Source organism: Barbatula barbatula, assembly GCF_947034865.1.
Source record: "Barbatula barbatula genome assembly, chromosome: 19".
In the NCBI taxonomy this organism is placed as follows: Eukaryota; Metazoa; Chordata; class Actinopteri; order Cypriniformes; family Nemacheilidae; genus Barbatula; species Barbatula barbatula.
In genome coordinates, this window is record NC_136782.1 from 13,674,005 (window position 1) to 13,698,368 (window position 24,364).

At 38.1% G+C, this 24,364-nt stretch overlaps 1 protein-coding gene across 1 annotated transcript in view; it reads left to right on the forward strand.

Annotated features, from left to right (window-relative positions):
* Window positions 1–24,364, forward strand: part of sez6b (seizure related 6 homolog b) — a 136,159-nt gene that overhangs the window by 82,951 nt on the left and 28,844 nt on the right. Inside the window, exon 4 of the mRNA XM_079480940.1 lies at window positions 7,398–7,587. Coding sequence (XP_079337066.1) covers window positions 7,398–7,587 — 190 coding nt within the window. The remainder of the gene's footprint in view (window positions 1–7,397; window positions 7,588–24,364) is intronic.

Below are 24,364 nucleotides of genomic sequence, written 5' to 3' on the forward strand. Positions count from 1 at the left end.
AAAAATATATTCACACCTAACAGGGTCACTTTAATCAAATTAAATGATATGATTTGTTTTTTAGAGAGAATGTGAGACATTTCTCAACAGATTTTGTATGAACAGACGACAGTGTTGTCGTACTGCCAGTGTCACGATTATAAATGTTGCCTCTTTGCTCATGCAGACAAATCTAAAAAGAAAAAGAATCAACATTTCAGTGAAATGTCAGCTTTTACTTGTCTTTTTGGGATGCTTTGATCATTTATCTTGTAGATTGCATAAACAAAGCAGATGTGTGTTTTTTTACAAAACATAGAAACATCGCAGTCAAATGTTTGTTCAACATATTATCTCATGGTTTACAAATGGTATCAAAAAGAATCTTTAATCAATATTTGGAAATGATTTTTGAAAATGACTGTCACTATTGTTCTGGTTAAGATTAAATGTAAATAAGATTAAAAAAATGTTTCCTTCTATTGTGAAATGATGGCCAGTGCGCAGACAGAAAGAAAAAGATACAGATGATGAAATTCTGTACTTGTTTTCTTTTCAACCCCGAAACACTGCAGTTGTTTTGACTAAATGAAACACCTGGAGCCAAACGATACGAGGATGATTAATCTTCAGGGAAACTTTAGAGTCAGAAAATATTTTCCAATGAAAGAAAAATTGCTGCATGAAGTGTTTTTCCTGCTGACTAATATCTCTGGGGACTCCTTCAATGCCGAGATCGGAAACTCCTTCTCCCGATAATTGAAAAGATCTTCAAAGCTGAGCTTGATACTGTCCCCAAATTAACTTCATCGTTCTGTTTCCAAAGAAAATCATTATTCAACTTTCATAACAGACTGCTCACCCCTCACGCACCCTTATTTATGCTCTATGGGTAATCCCTTTTTCCATAACCCTGCCCTTGTTTTCATGTTGTCAAGATTTGCCATCCTCTGCAATTTCCCCATCGTTATTCAGCCGCATCCCATAAAACCAATTTCTGGTCGGCATGCGGAGGGATTGTAATGCTAATGAAAAAGAATCTGGCTGAGGTGAATGTTAAAACGAGATAAGCGCCGACACAGAGAGTGTGTGAATTTACCGTCAGTGGGGAGGCCAGAGCTGCTCCCCCCGTGACTCTTTGTTCCTCCCGTGTGTTGAGAACAACAGCAGGGTAATTGGAAGCTGATAAAGTCTGTGGTGTTAAGTATGTGTTGAGCATATTACACACATATGGAGATGCATTTTGTCAGGGCTGGATGGACACTACCGTGGAGGGCTATTATGGCCTGTGTAGTTTGGGTTTATTTGTCACATTAATCGGAGAGAGTAACATTAGGGGGTGGCAGATTTGTTGGGCAGTAGGCTATTAGTCATTTGTGGCAGAATCGCATCACATGATGTGATTATAATGGTTGTAGTAATTTTCAAATATATATAAAAACAATTAGCTCAAAGGTTTCATAGCTTTCCTTTTTAGATGAGTTTATTATGGGTGTTTTTCCTGAAAAATTCAATACATTAGTATCAGTAACAGTATCTATATATTTATAGACGTTTTAGTGCAAACCACATAAACATTAACTTCACTGTTGGTCAAAGTTAACTGGTTGCCTTAAACATTTTAGTTAAATCAACAAAAAATATTAGTTAACTGAATTAATTTGATGCAGATTTTAACTAATATTTTGAAGGCAACCACGTAACTTATTTCCTTAAATTGAACCAAAAATTTTTTACAGTATTACGTTAGACCTCCGCAAAGATTCAATAACTGTTGAGTAGTTTTAATTTGATGTAAAACAACTATTACACAATAAATATTAATAAAAATTAAATACGGAAGTGTTATATTATAAGCAAACAATGACTGAAAGTTAACTTCGGGTTTGTGCGTCCGATTAAAAGCAAGTAATTCGGTGAAGAATTGTACTTATTTTGTTTTTTTTCTTATGAGGTGCATTTTTTATTCCAGATTATTAAATGAAGACTTGGTATTTTGTGAAATGCTAGAACAGTTTTATTGTTTGATCTCTTCTGAAACCCTCTGAGATTCATGTGAGGTCACTAGAATATTTATTTACTGGAGAAAAACATAGAAAGTAAAAGACTTCCCTTTTTTTCTCAATGTCATACCTCCGTCACAACTTTTGGAGAAACGGTTGATGTTTGAAATAGATCTCATTTGCCCCCTTATTGAACTATAAAGTCACTTTTCACTCTTTGCAAATCATGAGAAACAAAAAAAGAAATTTATTGTCACTTGACTTTTGCATTGTTTTTAGACCAGTATATGACTAGCAAGAACATTCATAACTCTTAAACAACGTTTCAATTCCCATTTTCTTTCCCTGAAGGGCCTGACCACACAACACTTCTCAATGTGACATCTCTTTCTGATGCATAATGAGAGCATTTCTCGTTCAGTGCTCTCGTTTTTAGCTGTTATTCACAGAGGTTCTCTTCCACTATGCCTGTCCACTCGTGGTTGGCCGGGCCTGTGAGAATCTTAAGAAGAACATCAGTATTCACAGTGCCTGCTCGTCGTGGATTATTGAGGTGCATGAACAGAATGAAAAATAATGAGTGTCGTCTTTGTATGGTGTGACAAAAGATTCTCACCGTCAGCGAGTGTTAATCTCATGACTGGCTCTGGGTCTTCATGTACGGCGCCTTATTAAGGAAGGTCATGTAAATGAGGGGTGAAGGACATGTCTGATTTCTAGCACATTGGTATACGCGCTATACGAGGCTCGTCTTTTCTTCTGTAATATGTTATGGGGAGAGGTGTGAGAGAAGGGCAGTCAGAGCTGGATTCCATCTGTGGATTTTCACACGGCTGTCAGATGGATTGCCTAGGTATGGCCCCTCCAGATGGCACAGATGGGTCTCTACATCTCTTCTACACTTGAGGCGCCCCTAAATATAGTATTCACGCCCTGATCTCTCACTGCGAGCAGGGTGACTCTCTTCCTCAATCTACATCTATGGCTTAGATCTATACTGCTAAACGGAGTGTAGGAGTGCTACATCATTTCCTGTTTACTCTTAATTGCAGACTTTAATTAGCTGTCTGAATACTGTGTCCTCTCTCTCTCTCTTCGCTCTCCGCTCGCTCTCACGCCTCCTGAGGAATGGACCCTGCTAATTAGGGGAGATTTTCTATTTCCCTCTTATCCTGGAGAATTGGAGCCATGGGATTGGATGAACAGAAAGCGGCAGGCAATGAGAGAGAGAGAGAGAAAGAGTCCCAACACAGAGGGCTTTTGGGGGTGTTCTATTCTTATATAGAGAAGGGAGGGAGGGAATATTCGGTTTTACATTCCGACAAAGGTTTGGATAGGGGAGAAGCTCCTTGAGAATTCACTAAGTGAACTAAATACGCAAGCAAAATCCGTCAAATCGAAAAATCCATAGAAATTTTAAACCCTGCTTTTAAAAACAAACGGGTTTATATTAGGAAATAATTCTCAAACTCAAAAACTGCTTGTACTTTCACCTAATTTCCCTTACATGCCTAAACCCCAAATGAATATCAATCTGTTAATACAGGTTGGCTAGAGACAAAAGTTAACAAGCATTATTGCTACAATTTGGCCAAAACAAAACAAAAATAATCGTTCTATTTTGTCAGTTATCAGTATGTTTTGAGATATTACTTTAAACAAACCAACTACAGTTTGATTGATATTGATTGGAATGCCCAATAAAAACATCCTTTTCAACATTTTTTGCAAATTAACTCTTCAAATATATATACAGTATATGGATAGTTTACAGACTAATATGGAAATTGTGGTGTGACAACAAACATTTAGAAAAAAGGAACAAAGAAGATAAATCCCTCTCGCTATTTAATATGATAAATATACATATACCTGTAAATATTAATAATACAAAACAATGTATAGCAACTGTTTGTTTTCTACCATGTATGATTTATTCGTCAACTACCCATACTGTATGTTATATGCTCAATGAAAATAGAATGTTGGAAATGCAGGGTACTGTGTTTGCAAGTGACTTACAGCCCCAGATAAGACAAAAAGTGTAATGTAGCTCTTAAAGATATTCTGTAAATATATTGTACATTGTTTACATGGTATTATTTGATATTAGATGAATAAGTGGTGACCACTTTATATCATATCCTCGTTGTCATCTGATGTCATCTGTTGGGAGAGCTTGCAGGCATGTGTGACCCACATAAGCAGTGATGTGCAAACCACTGAATGTCATAAATGCTGTACTGGGACTTTTCAGTGATGTTACAGAGATCCGGTGTGGGGTTTGCTGGTGCTGTTCTAAGACGCCTTGGTGCTGAATGCACTCATCAATTTGTTCTGCACTTCGGACAATGCAGTGATCCTAGTTGGATTTCATTTTCACATAGAAAGGCTTTTAAAGTAGTCACAATTTTTGTCAGTCTGTTAACACATGTTTATGTGTGAGTGAGAGTGTGCATTAGAGAGATTTTTTTGGTCCACCTCTCTCTCACTCAAATCGCAAGGGTGACCCACACGAATAAAGCACACTTGTTCTGATGTGTCATTTCAACTTTTTTAATTGCTGTAAACAGGATATCTGATACAGTACAGTGCAAGAAGAACGGCACAGAGCTGAAGTTTTTTATAATCTCATAGCTGAAGTTTTTTTTTTTATCTCTGTTAATGTGACTCAGCATGTATCTCTAGATTAATTAGCCATCTTCCTGCCCTTAGAGTGCTGATACAGTCACTGTATGTGTGAGACTCTCTTAGGCTCTGTTCACACTTGACTTCTTTTTTGACAAGAAAAATTTGACGAATGGCGCTTTTTTAGGGGAAAAAAACGCTTGCAGCGTTTGGTTACAAATAGCAGCCGGCAATGTTCAGAGGCAGCATTTGTGCACAAAGGCAGCTTGATGAGACAAGTTTCATTGGGAGCATAAGAGAATTGTATTTGAATTATAAACAGAGAGTGTCTTTGCAATAACTAATCTCATATTTAAAAACTACAATGCTAATTTATCTCTAGAAATGCAATCAAACAAAACTATGCTCCAATGGGCGTGTCGGACGCCTAAAAACTCATCTCTTCCGTCAACACGTCGCTGATTGATTTTTCCTAATTCTTAATTCCTAATACTTACTAACCTCACTATTCTTAGCTTTGTATACTGTGCTAGGCTTTAATGGACTAGTTTGATGCACTTATGTATTTTGTTGCCTATGTTGTTATAATTGCTTCCAATGTTTCCTCATCTGTAAGTCGCTTTGGATAAAAGCGTCTGCTAAATGACTAAATGTAAATGTCTCTGTTAAGGCCTTTAAGGCATATGGTTCCTTCGGCTAGGCCTGAAGTGCAGAGATAATTGGTGTCATTTCCATTTACTCTTAACCGTCTTTTGTGCTCTTTGTTAAAAACAACAAATCTGTTAATCAACCATGACCCACAATGACTCATCGGTTGCAAGTTTAAATGCCAACCTCTGCGTTTGACTGACAGTCGTGTTTATGCGAGGGATTACATGCGTGGGGTAGACGCTCGGGCCCGGTGCCAACGCAAATTGGATTATGGCGAGCAATATTCTGGAAACATTTTATTATCCGAGGGCTTTTAGTGTAATGTGATTACTTTGTAATGCACTATTGTTTTATAGACTGCTTCAGCACATAGCAGCTCTGGCTTTATTAAGCGTGAATTTATTCCTGAAGCGTGCATCCTCAGGTTGTCACCTGTTGCTATCACAGCACTCAGAGATCTAAGTGTGATTTTCTAGCAAACCTGATTTAAATTCCATACCACGGATGGATTCAAATTGTTGTGCTTTTAAGAAATACTTTTGTGATTGTAAACTATAGTGCCATTATTTTGTGCTGATGGTCAGACTTTCTGTCTATAAGGAGTTCTGTGCGTCTATATTAAGGGCAATGGGTACATGACAAGGTGGGTCCTCATCAACCCGTATCTAGCTAGGGTCCCTACTTAGGTCACATTCATTTGCCTGCATCTGATTAAAGACACTTTCATTACCCAAGAAGAGCACGGGGCACATTCCAGTTCATCCCAGATCAGCAATGAGGGCACTTTTTCAGCACGACGCTTAAATTGAACAGATCTGACTTTTTCATTCAGCACGGCTGTAATTATTCTTCAGACGCCCACTATTTTACTCTGGTCCATGTCACGAGTTTCTCCCAGGCTGCTGTATGGGGTATTGGCTCATGCATGTGTTGACTAAAGGGTAAAACGGGCGGAAGGAGAAGTAATGGGGAGCTGTGGCTTTCTATTAGTGACAGGTGAGGATATGCACGCTGGCTTTCGACAGACAGGAGATTGTCCGTGGTGCAATTACCATGCAGCTTGGCAGAAGGAAAGGCCAATAGCATTATGAGTGCAGTCGGTGTGGCAGAATATGTCTCCTCGACATCATCTCAGCGTATTCAAAAACACGTCAGTCTGTTCGACTGGTTTCTGTGTGGGGTATTGTCTAAAGTTTTCCATGTGATTTCCCTGTCCTGTGACTCCTCCATAAAATCACTTGACATGCTTTTTAAATAGCAAATGGACTGTAGTTATCATTCTAGAACAGAGACACACTCAATACAATATGTGACCCTGCCTGTGAAGATCCAGACAAAATCTTTTTTTCTACATAAAGTTCTACATTAAGAAATATTTTTTACATCCTTTTGGATTATTTAATGTTTGAATTGTCATCCATACATTAACGTCTATGGATTTTTGTTTATACACTTTTGGCATAAATGAGGAAGTACATTATTCATTAATTCCTTCATTAGTCCGTTCATTCATTGTATGCCTTTTTTTACTGACTAATACTTTCTATTTATTTTATTTCAATTATTTATATTTATTTACTGTATTTATTTAAAGGAATACACATTCTGTACATCAAGTGGTATTAAAATGATTTCTTTTTAAATATGTATAATTATATTGTATTATTACAATTGTGAGTTTTTATCAATTTTGTATATATTATGTATTGTATTTTATCTATTTTTTCAAATATTTTTGCATGGCAAAGTCATGTGTCTGATACAATGTTCTCAGTAATATGTAGATGGATGTTTGAATGTTTGTGCACATTGCGCATTTTGCACTTTTCTGTTTGTGGTTTCTGCATAATAAATAATTGTAAGCATGTATGCCTACATTTTGTAGGCCATAGGCTTTTGCTGTTCCTCTAGTCCTTTTGTTCTTTTGTCTTATTTAAAATCATTTGAGGCATTTGTCTGAATGATGAATTGTTTAGTGTCAACATTTTTGGTCTGTTTTATTGTTAGAAACAGTCTATTTCCAATCCACATACAGTATGAACACACAAAGGTTGAAAGCATCAGCTCTCCTGTCATGGGGTATATTTAACAATGTCCTCTTCTCCTTCTTTCCTCTTCATCTCTTGCATCATCAAGGTGATGAACGTGAGCCTGGTGGAAGGAGACGTGGTCCGATTCGAAGACCTGGGTGGCCGGGAGTCTTCCGTGCTGGCTAATGAGTCCATCTTGCTGAAAGGTCTGGTGGTACGCAGCTGGAGCAACCAAATCTCCATCCAATTCCGAAGCCAGCAACCTCAATCCAGCTTCTTACTGCTGCGTTACCAAGGTGAGCCGTCCTACACGTCAACCTCTAAACATCTGCCTAATCCACTTCTTGCTAATTGCGTCTATGCCAGCATCTCAGGCTGGAACAGCTCCAGAGCTTCAGACAAACCTGTTTATGAGTGTACACTTACTGATTAGATTGGCACGAACGATTAGGAGCCGGGGAGTAGGGAGCTCTCAATCATTGCTTTCCATTAGGAGAGCCTCTCTGCGCACTGAAGGGGAAACACTCCTTGTTATCTCATGTCAACATAATATGCTCATGTTAGCCTGAAAATGACAGCTGCTGTCAATAGGCCACATAATTACATCAGAAAATGACTTAGATAATTCTCTGCTAATAGTCTTTTAACAGAGTTATCAAAAGGAGATTGGCATTCGGGAAAGGTTACTGAGCGCAGATGCGCCCCGCCCTGCTCGGCGACATTATTTATCCTTCATTGTGCCGGGCGACGCGGTAACAAATGATTGTATACAGACGAATCCTTTTTGTTTCTGGGGGCTAATGAACTGTGACAGGTTTGCAGTAAAGTATTAGCATTGTTGCTGATCCTCTATGCCTGTCGAATAGCAAAGATATTTAGCCACCCATGCCTGCGTTTCTGTATCTTTATTATGTGTGTGCGGGGGGGTAATTGATGGCATTCGGCCTTCTAATGGTTCAGATTCACGTTCCCCTTTTAGATCAATGACCGATCATCCACCAGGGCAAGACAGCACATCTGTTATAATGGCTGTCTGTTTCTTTACAAAACTTCCAATTAGTTTTCTCGGTAGGTCCTGCTTTCCCTGTTTCCGGGTTTAATTTAATGTGCTCCAGCTGTTAGACCGGGTAGATGTGCACACGCAAGAGCAGCTAATTTTGCTGCTGGGTTTACACTTGCCTTGGCAATGATACAACAGCAAGGAAGGGATGCCGAAAGCAGAGAGCAAGGATTCTGGTGAACTCGAACTGCTAGGGATGTAATAATATCAAAATCTCACTGTATGTAATACCTTGGTATAACGCCCACAGTAGGATATTAATTGTAATTTTAAAATGGCAATTGACTTGGAAACGTGCCATAAGCATCCTATTTTCTTTATCTTCTAATCAAAACTGTTGCTTTTGTTGAGTTATAGTATGAGATGGGTCAAATGATCTAGAAATCCATTTTATAAAATTAAATAATTGTACCAGATGGACTTTGGCAAAGTTAAAATCAATAATTTTTTCTTACATTCTCTATGTTAGGCCCGGAAGACCTATCGTTTCATACAGTCATGTGACCATGATAATATTGCTTTTTAATTTTGCTTTTGCGATAGCACAATATTGATACTATTGTTACATCCCTAGTAACTGCATATTACAAAAGACTGTAGAGAGAACAAGCCATAGAGAGAATGTTACTGTATGTAAGATATGACATTTAATGACAGTTCACTTTATTTTCTGCAATCAGTGCAGAACTTTATTCTATTCACTTTGAGAAAATAACTATGGCAGTACAGTTGAGGAAAATTAGGCATTTGTGGCATACAGAGAATTTTAAAGCACAGCAAATTGTCTACATTTAATGCTGCAGAAGAGAAAGTTTCAGGGGCCGGATTCTACACATTTTGTATTTTTCCCCTGATGTCAGTTTTTGAAGTTTGCGTACCCCGTTTAATTTGTATTCTAAATTTTTTATGTTCTTATATATATGTGTTTATATGTATACTGTATTGGGTAGTTGACAAATATGTAGTAAAAACGTTTTTTGTAAAACTGAAGAAAGATCACACATATTTATGTATGAAAATAAGATGACACTAAACTAAATGTTTTCTTTACATTTTTACTAAAATGTCCTATGGTGTGACATGGCAAGAATCAAGATTTTTTTTTATTAAAATATACAAACATCATAAGAGATATCTATAAGCAATAAGCCCTGCGAAGCAGTGGGTTACATTGCCTTGTAAAACAGCTAAGGGTGTTGTGGCATGAGTTTTTATCTTAGTTATTTCATTTTATCTTGTGTGACAGTGAAAATGCCATTTCACGTCAAGAAAAACCATGGTCTCATACCACCGTTATATTTTCCATCTTTGGTTGAGCCGAGCTCTCACGTTCCTCCCGAAGCCTACATGTCATAGGCTCCGGTATGAATACACATCAAGAAACTCACCAATTAACATTTATCCTTAATATAAATAAACATTTTGGCAGTCGCAGTACATTATGAAAGTAGCCCAAAAACCTGCAACCCGTGGCTCCATAATTGTTCACCAGTTCACCAATCACCAGATTGATGTTCAATATTAATAATCATTCTATAAATAAATAACATTCAGAAAGTTAAATGTTAATTTAATCTTCAGTATCACTAGATATCACTAAATAATCGGCTATTGTATCGGTTGAATCGGATCTCTAATTATTAGTTTCTTTTGCTATATAAGTGATTTAATAAAAAATCAGTTTAGTTTTAATTTCAAATTTATTTTTGTTTATTGCTGAGGCAAATTTTCATTTAAATGTGTTAGTTTTTCAACTCTTTTTAACACCGATGTTTTATTCTATTTAAATAAACAGACATGTTTAGTCGTTTTTAGTAAGCTGTTTGATTGTGTTTTCATAGCACACCAACCTCTGATATCTTTTTACGTACAGTATCTGTAGTAAGGCAGTTGTAAAGCACCTGCCGCACGGTTCTAACACAAGGCACCTGTGCTATCTAAACATTCCGACTGGCAGTAGCCTGTGCAATTTGACAGATGATAGATTCTCCAAATGGGTACCTCCATCACAGGCACACACATTAAAGATTTAGACCTCTCAATAATTCAGATCACAATAAAAGGATGCGGTAGCCCACCCTTGCCACCCACTTTCAAGTCTGGATAAAGGTTAAACACAAACAAGACAGGACTGATAGAGTGAAGTCAGAAATAGAGGCTGTGGGGTCTGACTGGCCTTTCAACAGGTAATAACCCCCTTCGCCGCACCGATTTCACCCAACCACTCAAATGTCACGAGCCGAGATGATGTCACACACTTTGCTCTCACACAGCGTTGCGAAAAATGCTCACGGTTGCATATATCATGTGTGTACATGTGCTTTAAATTTGTGCTTAAAAGCTCATGGAAGCACAAATGTTTTATATGACATGATTTGTTGGTTGGTCACATCAAAATGAACCGTTGAATTTGAAAGAGCAGGAATGTCTCAGTTTACCCTAATTTACCCATGTGCAGTGTTTAAAGTGATAGAGAGAATGGTTTAGAGCGGGAAATATGAGCTAAGGATTGAAGTCCTGCTTCAGTGATGCCTCAGTTGTGTAACTGAGCGGTGATAAACTCAGTTGATCAGGGATGAGTCTAGCCGTGCGTGTCGGGTAGCTGGCTGTGCGCAGTGATGGCGGAGGAAGCCGCTATAATATCCTTTACCCTGCTGCTTGCCCCTCCCAGAAGAGATTAACCCAACGGGGCAAAGGATCACCTGCCGAGATGTACACTCTTACCCACTGACACACATCCTCAGTAAAAACATGTCTTATTTTACTCTGTTCGTACTTTACTCTGAGCTGTTCTCTACATTTTGGGAATGTGTTATATCTTCTGACTTTTTGTGTACTCGATTGATAAACCAGCCTGTTTTACACAGGCTTTGGATAGTGGTATTTGGATTGCACTTTGATTTGATCAGTGGCTCGTATCCGGTGCATTACACTTTAAAGAACCACTAAGAAAAGAATCTACATAACTATTTATATATCATTATATCAATGTGATAATTTGGAAAAAAAAGCATTTGATATATCTGGAATTTTATAAAAAGCTATTTAATAAAGTAACCCACCGTTGGTATTAAGGACCACTACTGCAGTGGTTCTCAAACTTTTTCACTGTAAGGCCCCTTTGTGTAGGAAGAATCACAAACATTTCTTAAACTTATAATTTTAATTTAACCAAAAACATATTCAGTTATTCAATGCTGGAATATCAATACTTTTGGTTGGTGGCTTTATGTTTGTGATGTTTGATTGCATAAAATCTTTGATACAAATATTTCTATTTATAATTTATTTAAAGGCAACATTTAAATTTTTTCTTTAGTTAAGTTTTTCGAATAGTTTTTATGTCAATATTTTTAATTCGATTTCAAATACAGGAACATTTACAAAGTTTTAATTTTAGTAAACTAAGATAACCTGGCATAGACGGACGAGATGTTCTTGCTTTCTCAATAGTACAGGTTTGTTTCTTGCAGGGTGGCCGTATAAGTCTAAATCAAGCTATTTTATGATGCGATATGCTAACTCGTACTTTGACCTTAATTGACAGCAAGGTCTTCATGAAGGTCCTATAAACGGAGTTGTTTGCTGATAGACTGGATTTGTATGATAGATGGCAATGTGGCATTTTAATCTATCTAGATCTTCTCTGCCTTGACTCTTCCACGCTGCTCTGTCTCATGTTGACCCTGCCTGTCTATGTGTCCCTGCGCTTAGATCCTGAATGCCAAATTATCTGAAGTTCCCAAAGGATTTATTTGAGTTCCGCTCTGGCAGTTTAAAGCATGCAAGAGAAAAGTAGAGTTAGCTATAACAGATCCCAGGTTGAACTTCATCATTTTGCAGGCGAAAATCGGAAAAAGCGGCAATAGCTGTAAAGCAAAATACAGTAATTGTTGAATTTTTTTATCCCTCAAACCTTTCACGGTGTGAAATCAGATATTCCTTCATTCCCTGTTGTAGAAAGTTCCACTCCTGAAAGATCTGGGAGCTTTGATATTCCTTTTCCTTTGATCGCAGGGTTCACCTTGTCTGGCGTGGAGAAAGTGAAAACATTTTCATTAACACGGTGTGGCGGACGAGCCAGATCTGATTATGAATGGACATGCTGTCTTTGAGAGAATAGCTAATTAATTTCCACATAATGAGCCGCCTCTTTTGAGAGGTTGACAGGCTAATGAATACTGCCCTCTCCTCATGGTTACGCTTTAGAGTCGTCCAGAAAAAAATGACCCGCAAGAGGAGTCACGACAGATCATTTCAAGCACGGCTTTAAGGGAGAACAATGGGGCGAGGCCGTCCAGACTGATAGATGAAAATGGAGCCATTCATGAAATAAGAATTTTCCAAAGAAAAGATTTTCCAGTGAAAAGCCTCCACAATTAAGAGCCAAGCGCTCGGCCTCCGCTTGTCTATAGGAAATTGCTTTAACATTTTATGAGTCAGTGGGTTGATACAGAAAGATGGTGCCACGCTGGGTCTGCGCTAGTCGAATAAGAGACGTTTCAGGGGGCACCGAGATTTCACCCTTCTCTAACGGCAGTAATTCTTTTCTTCCCCATAATATAAGCTTCTTTATCGGCTCATCTTCAACTCGCCGTGCGTCACCTGTCTCACCTGATTAGGAAGTCGTCTCATGTGTCCTGTGTTCCAATTTGCAGGTCTGAGACTTGGGACAAATATCGCCCTTCTCAGTGATAAACGTCTGGATGGATCAGTGTCTTTGACAGGCGGAGTTTCTGTAAATGAGCTTTGACATTTAGCGGTGTCAGAGCGTTCGGTGGTTGAGGTGTCAGACCGGTTAAAGCGGCTGCTGTATTTCACCTTTATGCCAGCCTCACCTGCCTGAAGCAGTCTCATTTCTGCTACATTAATTTTTGTGTCCCGCTGCCGTCAGACAGCCAATAATAAAAGACCAAACCGCACTCGTGCTCGTGTCTATAGGAGATTTATGATGGATTTTCATTTTTGCTTCATTTCTTCATCTACCCAAAAGTGTGTGTGTGCAAATTTTTTTGATGGCTGCGTTTTGACAAAAGATGACAAGTAAATGCAAAAGAAGACCAAGGAACATGTTTTAAAAGTAAAGAAACGGGGTCCATTTTGATTTCTTGTTGACTTTACAAGTATATCTCTGCTGTACAGTTGTCAACCTGTCCTAAGTGCCGTAATTGCATGCAAATAGCTTTTTAGAGGCAGGATAGACTGTGCCACTATGACCATTTATTCAGTCGCTCGAGTCTGCTTGCCAGCCATTCTTGGAGTCTGATCAATAGAATTAGAGTATAAATGAGAATGAGTTCCATTGAGTAACACCCCATCCACTTGATGATGATTTTGATGATAACGGTCTTGCCCGGACACTTTTTGGCAGCTGTTACTTAACCCACAGCCAGGGTTATAATTATTCCAAAGTTTCCATGGGGCTCTGTATTTGGAGGACAGTCACTTTGTAGTATTCTGTAAAATTAAAGCATGGCAAGGCCAGTTTCGCTCGTATAAAAAGAATCTGTTGATAATAATTAACAATGTCAAATCCGAATCACTAAACTGCTACTCAACTACTTTTGGTTGCTTCTCCCAATTCGCAGATAACACACCACTGCAGTCAAAAAACTGCACAAATGTTTCCTAGAACAAATATTTTGCTATATTATTTGTGGGTCTGCAATATTTTTCTATATATATGTGGGTTCTTTTAATGTACATTTATTTTTCTGAGTCTCGCAGCTCAGAAGCATCTCATTTATTGCTGGTGTTAAGTTAAGATGTAAACACCGTTCCAGCAGCACTTGTGGTTTTATTTATTTATTTTTGAATCTTACATATACATTTTAATCTTAAAGAAATTTGTAAATATCTTGAATTATTTTACATCTATATTATATAAATAATCAGTTTTTAAATGTTTGTGTAGTGTTAAAATACTAAAACATCAGGTTCTTCTGGACTAGCGCTACACCAGCGTTGCACTTCACAAAATAGAAAAATCTGTGACATTGACATTTCATTGTGTCACTACGCTATACACTTTCATACCACCTACTATATACCTGTAATTATTAACACTACCTTTACTTTATATAACAGCTGTTCCAAACCACATTTACTGTTGTGTAACATTTAAGCTTGTGGTGGCTGCTTGGTGGCGGAAGGTTTATGGCGACAAAGAGAGATCTTGTGTATGTAGGCGTGTTAGAAGGTGTTTTGACATCTAAATCAACCACTAGATGTTGCTGCAGCGGTGGCTCCAGACCCTTTCTCTATTTATTTTTAAGCCTTCCTTGTCCTCCCTGAAACACCTGCTGTGATGTTCCAGAGAGGAGGACACTTTTAAAAAAGGTAGAGTTCAGCCCACACCTCTCTGGAGAATGAAGCCAGACTTTTCTCTGATCAAATACATTGCAGGAGCCCAGCAAGAACTGAGAAATGTATGAGTCTGTGTAGCGTTCACCTGCATCTGCCACTGAGGGCAAATTCATATGATTTAGATATTCCTATTCAAACTATAGGGCTACATATTTTTTATTTATAGATACATGTGTCAAGTGCACAAGCAATAAGAAATAAAACGGGCGTACTGTGCCAGCAAATGTTGGTATCAAACATATCTCCGTAGTCCTGGTCACAATACCATAACATACAAATAAAACTACACAATGACTGACTTTGCTAAGCATAAGATTCAACCATGTGAAGAAGAAGAGGAAGAATATAAAAAGCTATTTTAATTATACCCGTTGGCAGAACATGTCCTTCTCTCTGTCCCTGACAGTAGCAGATAATGAGGTTGGCATGTCTTTTCAGGTTAGTTAATATCTGAAAAGTGCCAATTTTAGAAGCGTTTAAGCTGAAATGAAACGCTGACCGCATCTGTCCGCACGGTATCTGTACGTCCTCCAGAGTAAGGCAGTACTGTGTTCTTCATCAATGTTAAATGAGCTTACAGAAGAAAAACGACGATCACAGCAAAAGCCCCCTCTACAATCAAATCTGAAGAGCCTTTACGCCTAAAGTGTGATCTCATAAGAATGATCTGAATGTAACAAAGCCTGCACGAGAAGTACGTCGCGTGTGTGCTTTATTAGACAGAAATGAGAAACAACACCGGCAGAATCCTCATAGCCAATTAGAGAAGTGCCTGGATGACATAGAACTGATCAGTGCGCTCGTACGGACAATGATTTTCAATTATTAAATGCGAGGGACTTATCGAAACGAAGTGTGTCTAACATTTTCCATATTCCATTTCTTATCGGTTACAAGCAGTGGTGTACATTCACAATGGCCAAGAATAAAGGAGCAGAAATAACAGCAGCAATGTTTCGTTCACTCACACACTTCAGTTCACACTATGTTCGCTGCGTTTCAATGTGAACAACATAAGTGTTAAATGTGGTATGTTACTAATCCTGCTCTGTTGTGCTATGAACTTTATATTCTGAATTTACTATTTATGGGTGTGTTTAGGTAGAATGATCATTTTTGATTCATTCGGTAAACTGTATTTCTCTGAATTGTTTTATAAAAATATTGTTTCTATTTTTGTTTCTATTTTTTCAGACCTCAAATAAACATGTTCATATTCACTTTTAAGCAATACAACAGTCATATTTGTATATGTTTATGTGATATCCTCGATTTATATCACAGTTTTCATGTGCGTTGTCATGCTGTCAGTCTTTCACATTGCTGTTGTATGACTTCATGTCACTCCTGAGATTGGATTTAGTTGAATTTCAACAAGCACTGGACTGGAATAGCCACAATACATTTAGAAATGCTGCTTGACTAAAACATTTGGAATCGTCTCTTGGTTTTTCCCATGGGCATATTGTTAAATTTAATTGAAAAGGTTTGCTGTAAATGCATACAAAACTCATAGACTTACATTAATGTTAGGATGTGACAACAAAATATATAGTTTTTATTTTGATACATTTAAAAAAATAATTTTGAAAAAAATGTAATATGTGCAGAACCGAAAAAAGACCAGTAACCTTGTTGGAAAGTTCAACATCTTCCTCAAGCTGTGCAATGCAGCAACATAATCATTGAGAGCAGATTTAAAAGCGGTGAAGTCCCTGAGGTTGTCTGGGTTACGGTTGCCATTGTTTCCTTCTTCCACTAAAAGCTGTTCCCTCCTACTTCAGAACCGTGAATAACAGTAATGATGCAAAACCCCAGTAATTACATTAATGATTGGCTGTGACACAGGGTGCATGTCAGTGCAGATGGTTTAACAATGGAGCGTGATGTCAGCGTGTGCCAGAGGGAGGGAGAAAACATCAAGACTTTTCATGCACACGTGTGCAGACCCATGCTAGTGAATACCATATGTGGGTTCATATACGCTGCTTTCAGATGCCTTTTTGATGTGAAAATGTGCAAATTTTTTATATATCCACACATGTATTTTTAAATAGACATACTGTACACAACGTCTCAGAGATCTTTTCATTCATTATTGACTCGGAAAGCCTCTGCTCGGCAGATTTATGTGAATGAAGTTTGACATCTGGTTTAATATGTGAGTCCTATCTCAATGTGCACATGTACGGCTCTGAAGTTCACTTTTTATTCTGTGTAATTGCCTCCCTGAAACACTTTCTGAGGATTGATCCACAGCTTGAAATAATCAATTGGATTTCAAATATCGCCATGCACTGTTATTTACAAAACAATCATACTGCCACAGTTGTTTACTTATCGACTTTTGTTGTCCATCCTTATCCCAAATACAATGGGCATAAAAACTAAACGTGTTAAAAAAATTTCGCTACGTACTGAGAAAGATGCATTCACATCACTGGGCGCACTGTAGATAATCTATCATATTGTGAAGGTCTGACGCAGACAGAAATGATGGAGGGATTGAATGCAAGCAGTGCTATTAGACGTTCAGGGTTTAACTGAAAGCACATGACTGCTGTGATGACCTGTCAGACACAGAAAGGGATTCTGGGATGCTGTCGAGGTGTCTGTTGTATGTACGCAACAGCAATGTAAGTCAAGTCAATGGGAACCACTGTTGTTTGGTTAACAACATTTTGCATGTTCTTCAGAAAAATTTTGGGTGAACTATTGCTTTAAAGGTGTCATGAAATAAGAAATCAATTTTAACCTGAGCTTTTTTTATATAAAACCTCATCGTATTCAAACAAACATCCTGTAAGTGTCAGAACTGAAGATCTTGTTACTGAAATTACAACTTTTATTGAAAGTAGGCCCAGGGAACGCCAGGTCCTGGAATGTACCTATCAATGAGAGGTTTAACACCGCCTCCACAGAAGAATATCAATGACTACTTCTCTAGCCCCTCCTATTTTTCAGCTAAAGATTAGTTTTGTCCGTCAGTTTAAACAAAACTACCGCTTTTTTGCAGTGTTGTCATGTATGTTATTAATAAGCACTTTTATGCATGTTGTTTAGATCAAAAAGCCTCTGCACTTAGGTCTTAATAAATGGTCAGTTGCCGATTTCGAGATTCTTTGTTCTTATAAAATATATAAACAATTTGCATTTTTAAGTTTTTTTGTCTCATCTTCATTTGCTTATTTTTTTCTGTGAAGATTTGGCAACCCGGTCACTTAAACGAAGGGCTCTCTAGAGCGGTTAGCCCCGTGTCATAAGTGCAAAAGTGAGGGCTTCTTTCACTGTTATTTTTATTTAGAGCGACCAAGCAACAAACATACAACAAATTGTGCAGCGCTTGGTTGCCTGTCAACACTGAATCCGCCCAGAATAGGCCATATGCAGTCACATAGTTTTAATGACGCACGAGGCGCAGCTGGAGGGCAGTCATTTATTTTCCTCCATAGGAATTCACTATCACAAACTCAAAGTACCTACGTTTAACGACCTGAACAACGACCATGTAAGCCCAAATTTCTGTCAAACCTTACTTGTAATAAATACTAGCTTCCGTTAAAAGAACAAGCGCCCTTATTAAATGAAAAAAGTGTAAAATCTCCTAAAGTCCATCATAAGGAAACAGCTTAACGTACCAAAACAACAACCACGAAAAAACCAAAATAAATACATTTGTTTATCACTGATATCCAACATAAACATGATAACAGAAAAGTTTTATGTTCTCAGTTTGTCGCTGCCTTGAGCCACGTTATGTGGTTTCTTTATAATGAACTTTAATGAGTAACAAGCTTAACGTGGAACTATTCTTATTCCTGGAATAAGTGCTTGTTCTTTTAATAGTAGCTAGTGTTTATTACAATTAAGGTTTAATAGAAATTTGTTAGAAGTGGTCGTTGTTTTGGTACGTTAAGCTGTTTCATTATAATGGACTTATATGGGAGAGATTTATCACTTTATCGGTTTATTCAGGAATCGATCTTTGCAGCGCCATGACAAGGTTCTTGAGTTGTAAATTTTAGCTCACCTGGTAGTTGTTTATGTATGTTAAACCTTTAGAAAGTCATCCGGCTTGGCTCATCCCAACCGCAGATTCAGGTGTACAAGCCACTTTTATTCTCAGTCAATACTTGCATGTTCCCTCTTCATGAACATCATCTTTTGCTACATAATAAAAACACATTTCATGGTTTGAACGATTTGAACAGTCAAAAACGACGCAAAACACTGGTCTTTTGAGTTTGTTATAGTGAATTCCTATGTTGAAAATGACTTCCTGCCCTCCATCGGCACTTCGCGCAGTCAAAGTCTTCAATGCGGCGCGCTCATAAAAACCGAGCGTTTTTTGAGCCGGCCTCAAAACCAGGATAGAAAATATTTATTTATTGATTGTTTTTTATGTTTTTGAATGTAAAACCCCAGAGAACGTCATAAGTAGACCTCGGACAACAGTATCAAATAATAAAAAAAGGCCAGTTCACGACACCTTTAAGAAAGTACAAGCCAGAATCTTCCTGAAGTTTTGTGCACCCCTTAAGCGCTGCTGTTGCGTAAAATTATATCGTTTTCTGTGTAGCGAACAGCTTGTAATTATTGGTTTGAAAATGTGACGGTAGAATGAGCAAATGCAATTGGACAATGATTGTCCTATTTTCAAGGCGTTTGAAATTCTGTTGTTCAAGATACCAGTTGTTAAATTTGAAATGATTTAATGTCTAGACTGAATTTGTACAGCTGGGATGTTATTATAAACCCTTGGCAACACTTGAATAGGGCCTAGGGTACATTGTATGAAATCCTTTTAATTCAAAATTAATAAAGTCATTGTCTTAATCACAAATATAAAGGAGCTCGAACTAAATGAATATGTGTCCAGGTTGTTATTGGTAATTATTTATTAGATAATTATTAAGAAAGGATTTCAATTATATACAGACAGCTGCACTTTCATTTCATTTCCGTTCAGTGAATATGATACACCGTGAAATCTAACAGCGGCACGTGGAATTAAATTGAAGTTGTTTTAGGGGGTGGGCAGGGCGTGCAGTGTAATTGATTGATAGCGCAGACCACCTGCTCATCTGCCCATTAACTATCAAACAGCGTTCATTAAGACGACCCAAAGCAATTACAAGAAATGATATTACCCATGCAAAAATGAAGATCTCAGGATACGAAGGAAATAAGCAATTTGGCTGTAGAGAGTGTCTGCCCATAATAAAAGCCTGAACGTTGAGTGTTGCAGATAAAAGGCTGTGGGAATGGTAACATTTCAGTACAGTTGATCAGAAGGAGTGATGCTGAGCTGTTGTGTCATTACTAGAATGTCTCTTTCTCTGTATAACCACAATGAAAGAGCACTCCAGGAATGGATATAAATGCATCTGCCAAATGTTTCAGAATGATGGAATTGTAGGACATTTACACTAGGGATGTCACAATATTGACAGAAATATTAAAATTAAAAGTCATGACTGTCTGTATTGTGTTAGCACAACAGTCAGAAACATTACCGACTACCCTGGTTAATAATGCTGTCTGTCTGCCTTGCTGCACTCATAGTTTGAGTGTTATTTGTTGGTCAAAAAGAAAAAGCTAAAAATAAACCAAATTAAAGATGAATTTGACTGATAGCTGATAGTTTATTGTATTTTTTAGAAGTTCAATAGAGACTGTATCCCAATAATGGCGATTAATTTGGCCATGATAACCATGTAGTGAAAATATGATTTAGTGATATGATCCCACGTCATTCATATTATGATAGAATCAGTGATACCTGCCTTCATATACAGCTGTGGTAAAAAATTAAGAGACCAATTATAAAAATGATCAAGTATTTTGTTTTACTTTTCCTAAACACATTTACAAATATTACTGTTGAATTGCTTGAAAGTGAATATGAACTTGTTTTCCTTGCAGTATTTGATTTTATCTTTTCTTTTCTTTTTTTTCCAGTTTTCATTTTCTGCAAATAAATGCAAATGGAAACTATATTTTTCACTGACATTTTTGGGGGGAAATTAGTAGTTCACAGAAAGAAACAAAGTGATAGTTTTACCTAAACACATCCTGTATCTAATTTGTGATCATATTTTTGAAAGCTTTTGGGCCAGCTTTCCATAGCAGCGCAAAGGTCATGGGTTCGACACCTATAAAAAAATGTATAGCTTAAAAGCATTGTAAGACACTTTAGATAAACATATCTGCAAAATGCATATATGTCAAATGTAAATGTCAGTCACGCAGCCCACCAATAGCAAAACAGGAGAGACCTGGTGATCTCTCTGGAAAAATGTAAAAATCTTCAGACTGCATTCTGACATAGAGGAGAAGGCCGGATTCATTCAGCAAGCATTCGTCAGTGAACAAACCTTAATCAAATCATGCTATTATACTCACTCACCACTTTCTGAAGTCATTTGATGTTTGCAGAGCCACGGGATGTTGAACTGCTTCAGTTCCACCGCTTAATGACTCTCTCGCTCAGCTGTTAGGCCCTGCTTTGACACACCATTGTTTTGTCATTTATTGACCCCTTTCAATGCACTCTGATCATTAACAGGGCGGTATGAAAAACATGCCAGCGTGAACGTGATCCGCACTCTGCCACCGACCGTCAGTTTGCTTTTATGAAATTATACACCGGCACAGAGTTTCGGTGGCGTGCTGGTGCAAGACATCTAGATGACATGAATTATACTTCAACACTTCTATAAACGAGACAGTAAGTCGTACATTTAATGAAGCAAAGGATTTTTACTGTCCCTGTGTTTTGTCACTCGAGGTGTCGGTGCAGCTCAAAAAGGTGTGGGTTGGTTTTATTTCCATGGGAACAAGGCAGATTTTTCTTTGCTGGGGAATTCACTGCTTTCTGTGCCTCTCTCTAATTTATTTTCTACCACCTGTGATCTCACTGTACCTTTAAAATTGAACAGTACGTCATGTGGTAGAAAAATAAGGAATGTAGTAGATTGAAGTGGCTTTTAAAACAATAATGTTTTTATTACACGGTTAACTCTTTCTCGCTGTATATGCTGGAGGAGTTTAATGGTTTTTAGACCTTCAGACTTAAAAGTGGCCCGGCTGTCATTTTAATGTATTTGTCATCAGGCACCAGCATCAGATTTCTATGTGATTCCCATCATGGGTATATCGTTCAAGATGTTGCTTTCACCCTCTACGTCGACCAGGTTAATAAAAGCTATGTAGAACCCAGTCTTAAATTGAGAGAGATCTCCCTTGCGTCCGCGAGACATGATGAGCTTTGCGTCCTTGAATCCCTTCCGGTACTTCATAAATAAAACCTCACATGAAAGTAGATGTATTTTTTATTAGCTCCTGCAATAAACATGAGATTTGAAAGTGCACTCGTTTCACTTAGCGTACTACTATACCGCTACTGAGAAAACTGCATGACTTAGAAGTGGCATCATTTTGGTGTGTCCCGTGTGACTCTATACACACACTTTATGCTTAGAATCAGAGATGAAGCCCTGCTTATCAGTGAAGTTTTGCGATTATGTAGACCGTGAACGTGTACCAGCGATGCCAGAGTGGCGGTCCAGGCGTTTACGGACGTGAGCAGCTCCAGTATTTCTTGACATGCTGTCAGAACAGCCTGACACACAGCTGGTCACTGAGCCCTTATCAGAACGCACACAGGGTCCACTATAGAGATAGCAAATATTCCATCAGCAGGTGCCACCTCAGTGAGACCACCTCTGCCAGTTTATATCAGAGTATCTGGTAAAAGTATGAAATCCATTATGTGGCAATTACACTCATGCAAATAAAGGTTTCAGATATAAACAAAACCTTTTTTGTCCTTAGATTGTATTTAGTTTTTTTTAAAGAAATTTGCATTCTTCTGTGTGTTTGTATTTGTGAATTGTTAAAGAACATGAATATGTAACGGACTTAAAGGGTTCTGTTGCCTAATGGCTTCAAATACAAAGATTCTTTCAATTATGAGTAATTCTTTCAGTGGTTCTTTGTAAAACTGGTAGTCAAGAAACCTCTGTAAATAACTCAAGCACGTAAACAGAAAAGCATATTTTCATCATATTTAATAAATAATTTACAGTACATTTTATCTCAGTGTACAGTATGCACAATCTAGCTCTCAGCGGTGACCTGTATTGTGAAAGTTTGCCAAAACCAACAGCATTGTTTATGCAGTGATGATTCTTAGCTTATGTTGCCATAGGCAACCACCTCTTCATATTGCTAATAGCAATTCTGATGCATCATGGGAATAGTCTTTCTCCATTCTATAGCTTTCTTTGGCATGCCCTCAAAATCTGTGGAGGGTTTTTATGAGGGCTTTGGTATGTTTACAATAAACGATGCATTTAGTCTTAGGCAACTACAGTAGTCAAGTTCCCAACTCGTATTTTGAGTCTTCAGGATCTTCCAGTAGTAAATAGTCTATGTGGATGGAAGTCAGTTTGATATGTTTATACTTTATATCATATCACTGAAACCGTACAAATGGATCTATCAGTTTGTGCAGATTGAATTACTGCATGGTCTTCTATTCACCTTTCATTTTCTAAAAGGGATAGTTCCCCCCAAATGAAATAATTATGTCATCTTTTATTCACTCTCTTGTCGTTTCAAAACTGCATGACTTTCTTTCCTCTGCAGAACACAAGGGAAGATATTTTGAAGAATGTTGGTACCAGATCATTTAAACTGTATGGACACAAAACCAATGCAAGTCAATGGGTAATATGATGACCATCACGATGGCCGGCCGAACGCCTCCCTGCCTCACCACGTCCAAACATGGGCCTCCAGGGCTGCTAATGGAGCACATTAGCACTGCATCTGTTGCCGTCTAGGTGTTCGCCAGCTAATCATCACCGTGCCGACTGCGACAGTGATCTCCAGGTTGCATTACACCATTTGGGCTTTATGGTCTTTGATGCCGCAAGGCGACTTGCTAGCATGTGATTTAATGTCGTCCGGGCAGCTCCTCATTAAACCGGCCTCTGGTGCCCCCTCAGTATTAGTCTAATTGAAATAGAAGCAGAGGGGTAATAATGCTATAACAACTCGTAAATGCTGGCACACGAGCCCGCTGTGTTGAAACAGTACTAATAAACCATAAATAAAATAGATGGCGGAGGCAGTAGAGGGCCCCCTACGTGTCGGCTCATTGAGCCGGTGAGAGGAGTCCCCCCTCCCCTTCAGCACGGAGATTAGACAGTCATCAGGGGCAGAGACCCTCTCCACATGCCACATCGCTGCAGGCACTGAGCTCTTACGCATGTGAGCAAGTGTGAGGATGGAAGGCAAGGCAGTACTTATGAGTGGGGCATGATTACTGTGACTTAAGATAATCTGTTTTCAGGCTATAAGAGAAAGAAAAGATGCACAACTGACTCATCAAGTACTGCAATACAGGATCCAACGTTAATGGTGAAATATAAAACGGTAGATAAACTCCAGTGGCTGGTCAGTTTGTGGAGTTGGAAAGTGATAGTCTGTCGCTGATGTTAAAGGGATAGTTCACCCAAAAATGAAAATTCTGTCATGATTTACTCACCCTATTGTACTTTCATACCGGTATGTATTAATTTCTTCTTCAGACCACAAATGAAGATATTTTGAAGAATGTTTGGTAACGGAACAATGGC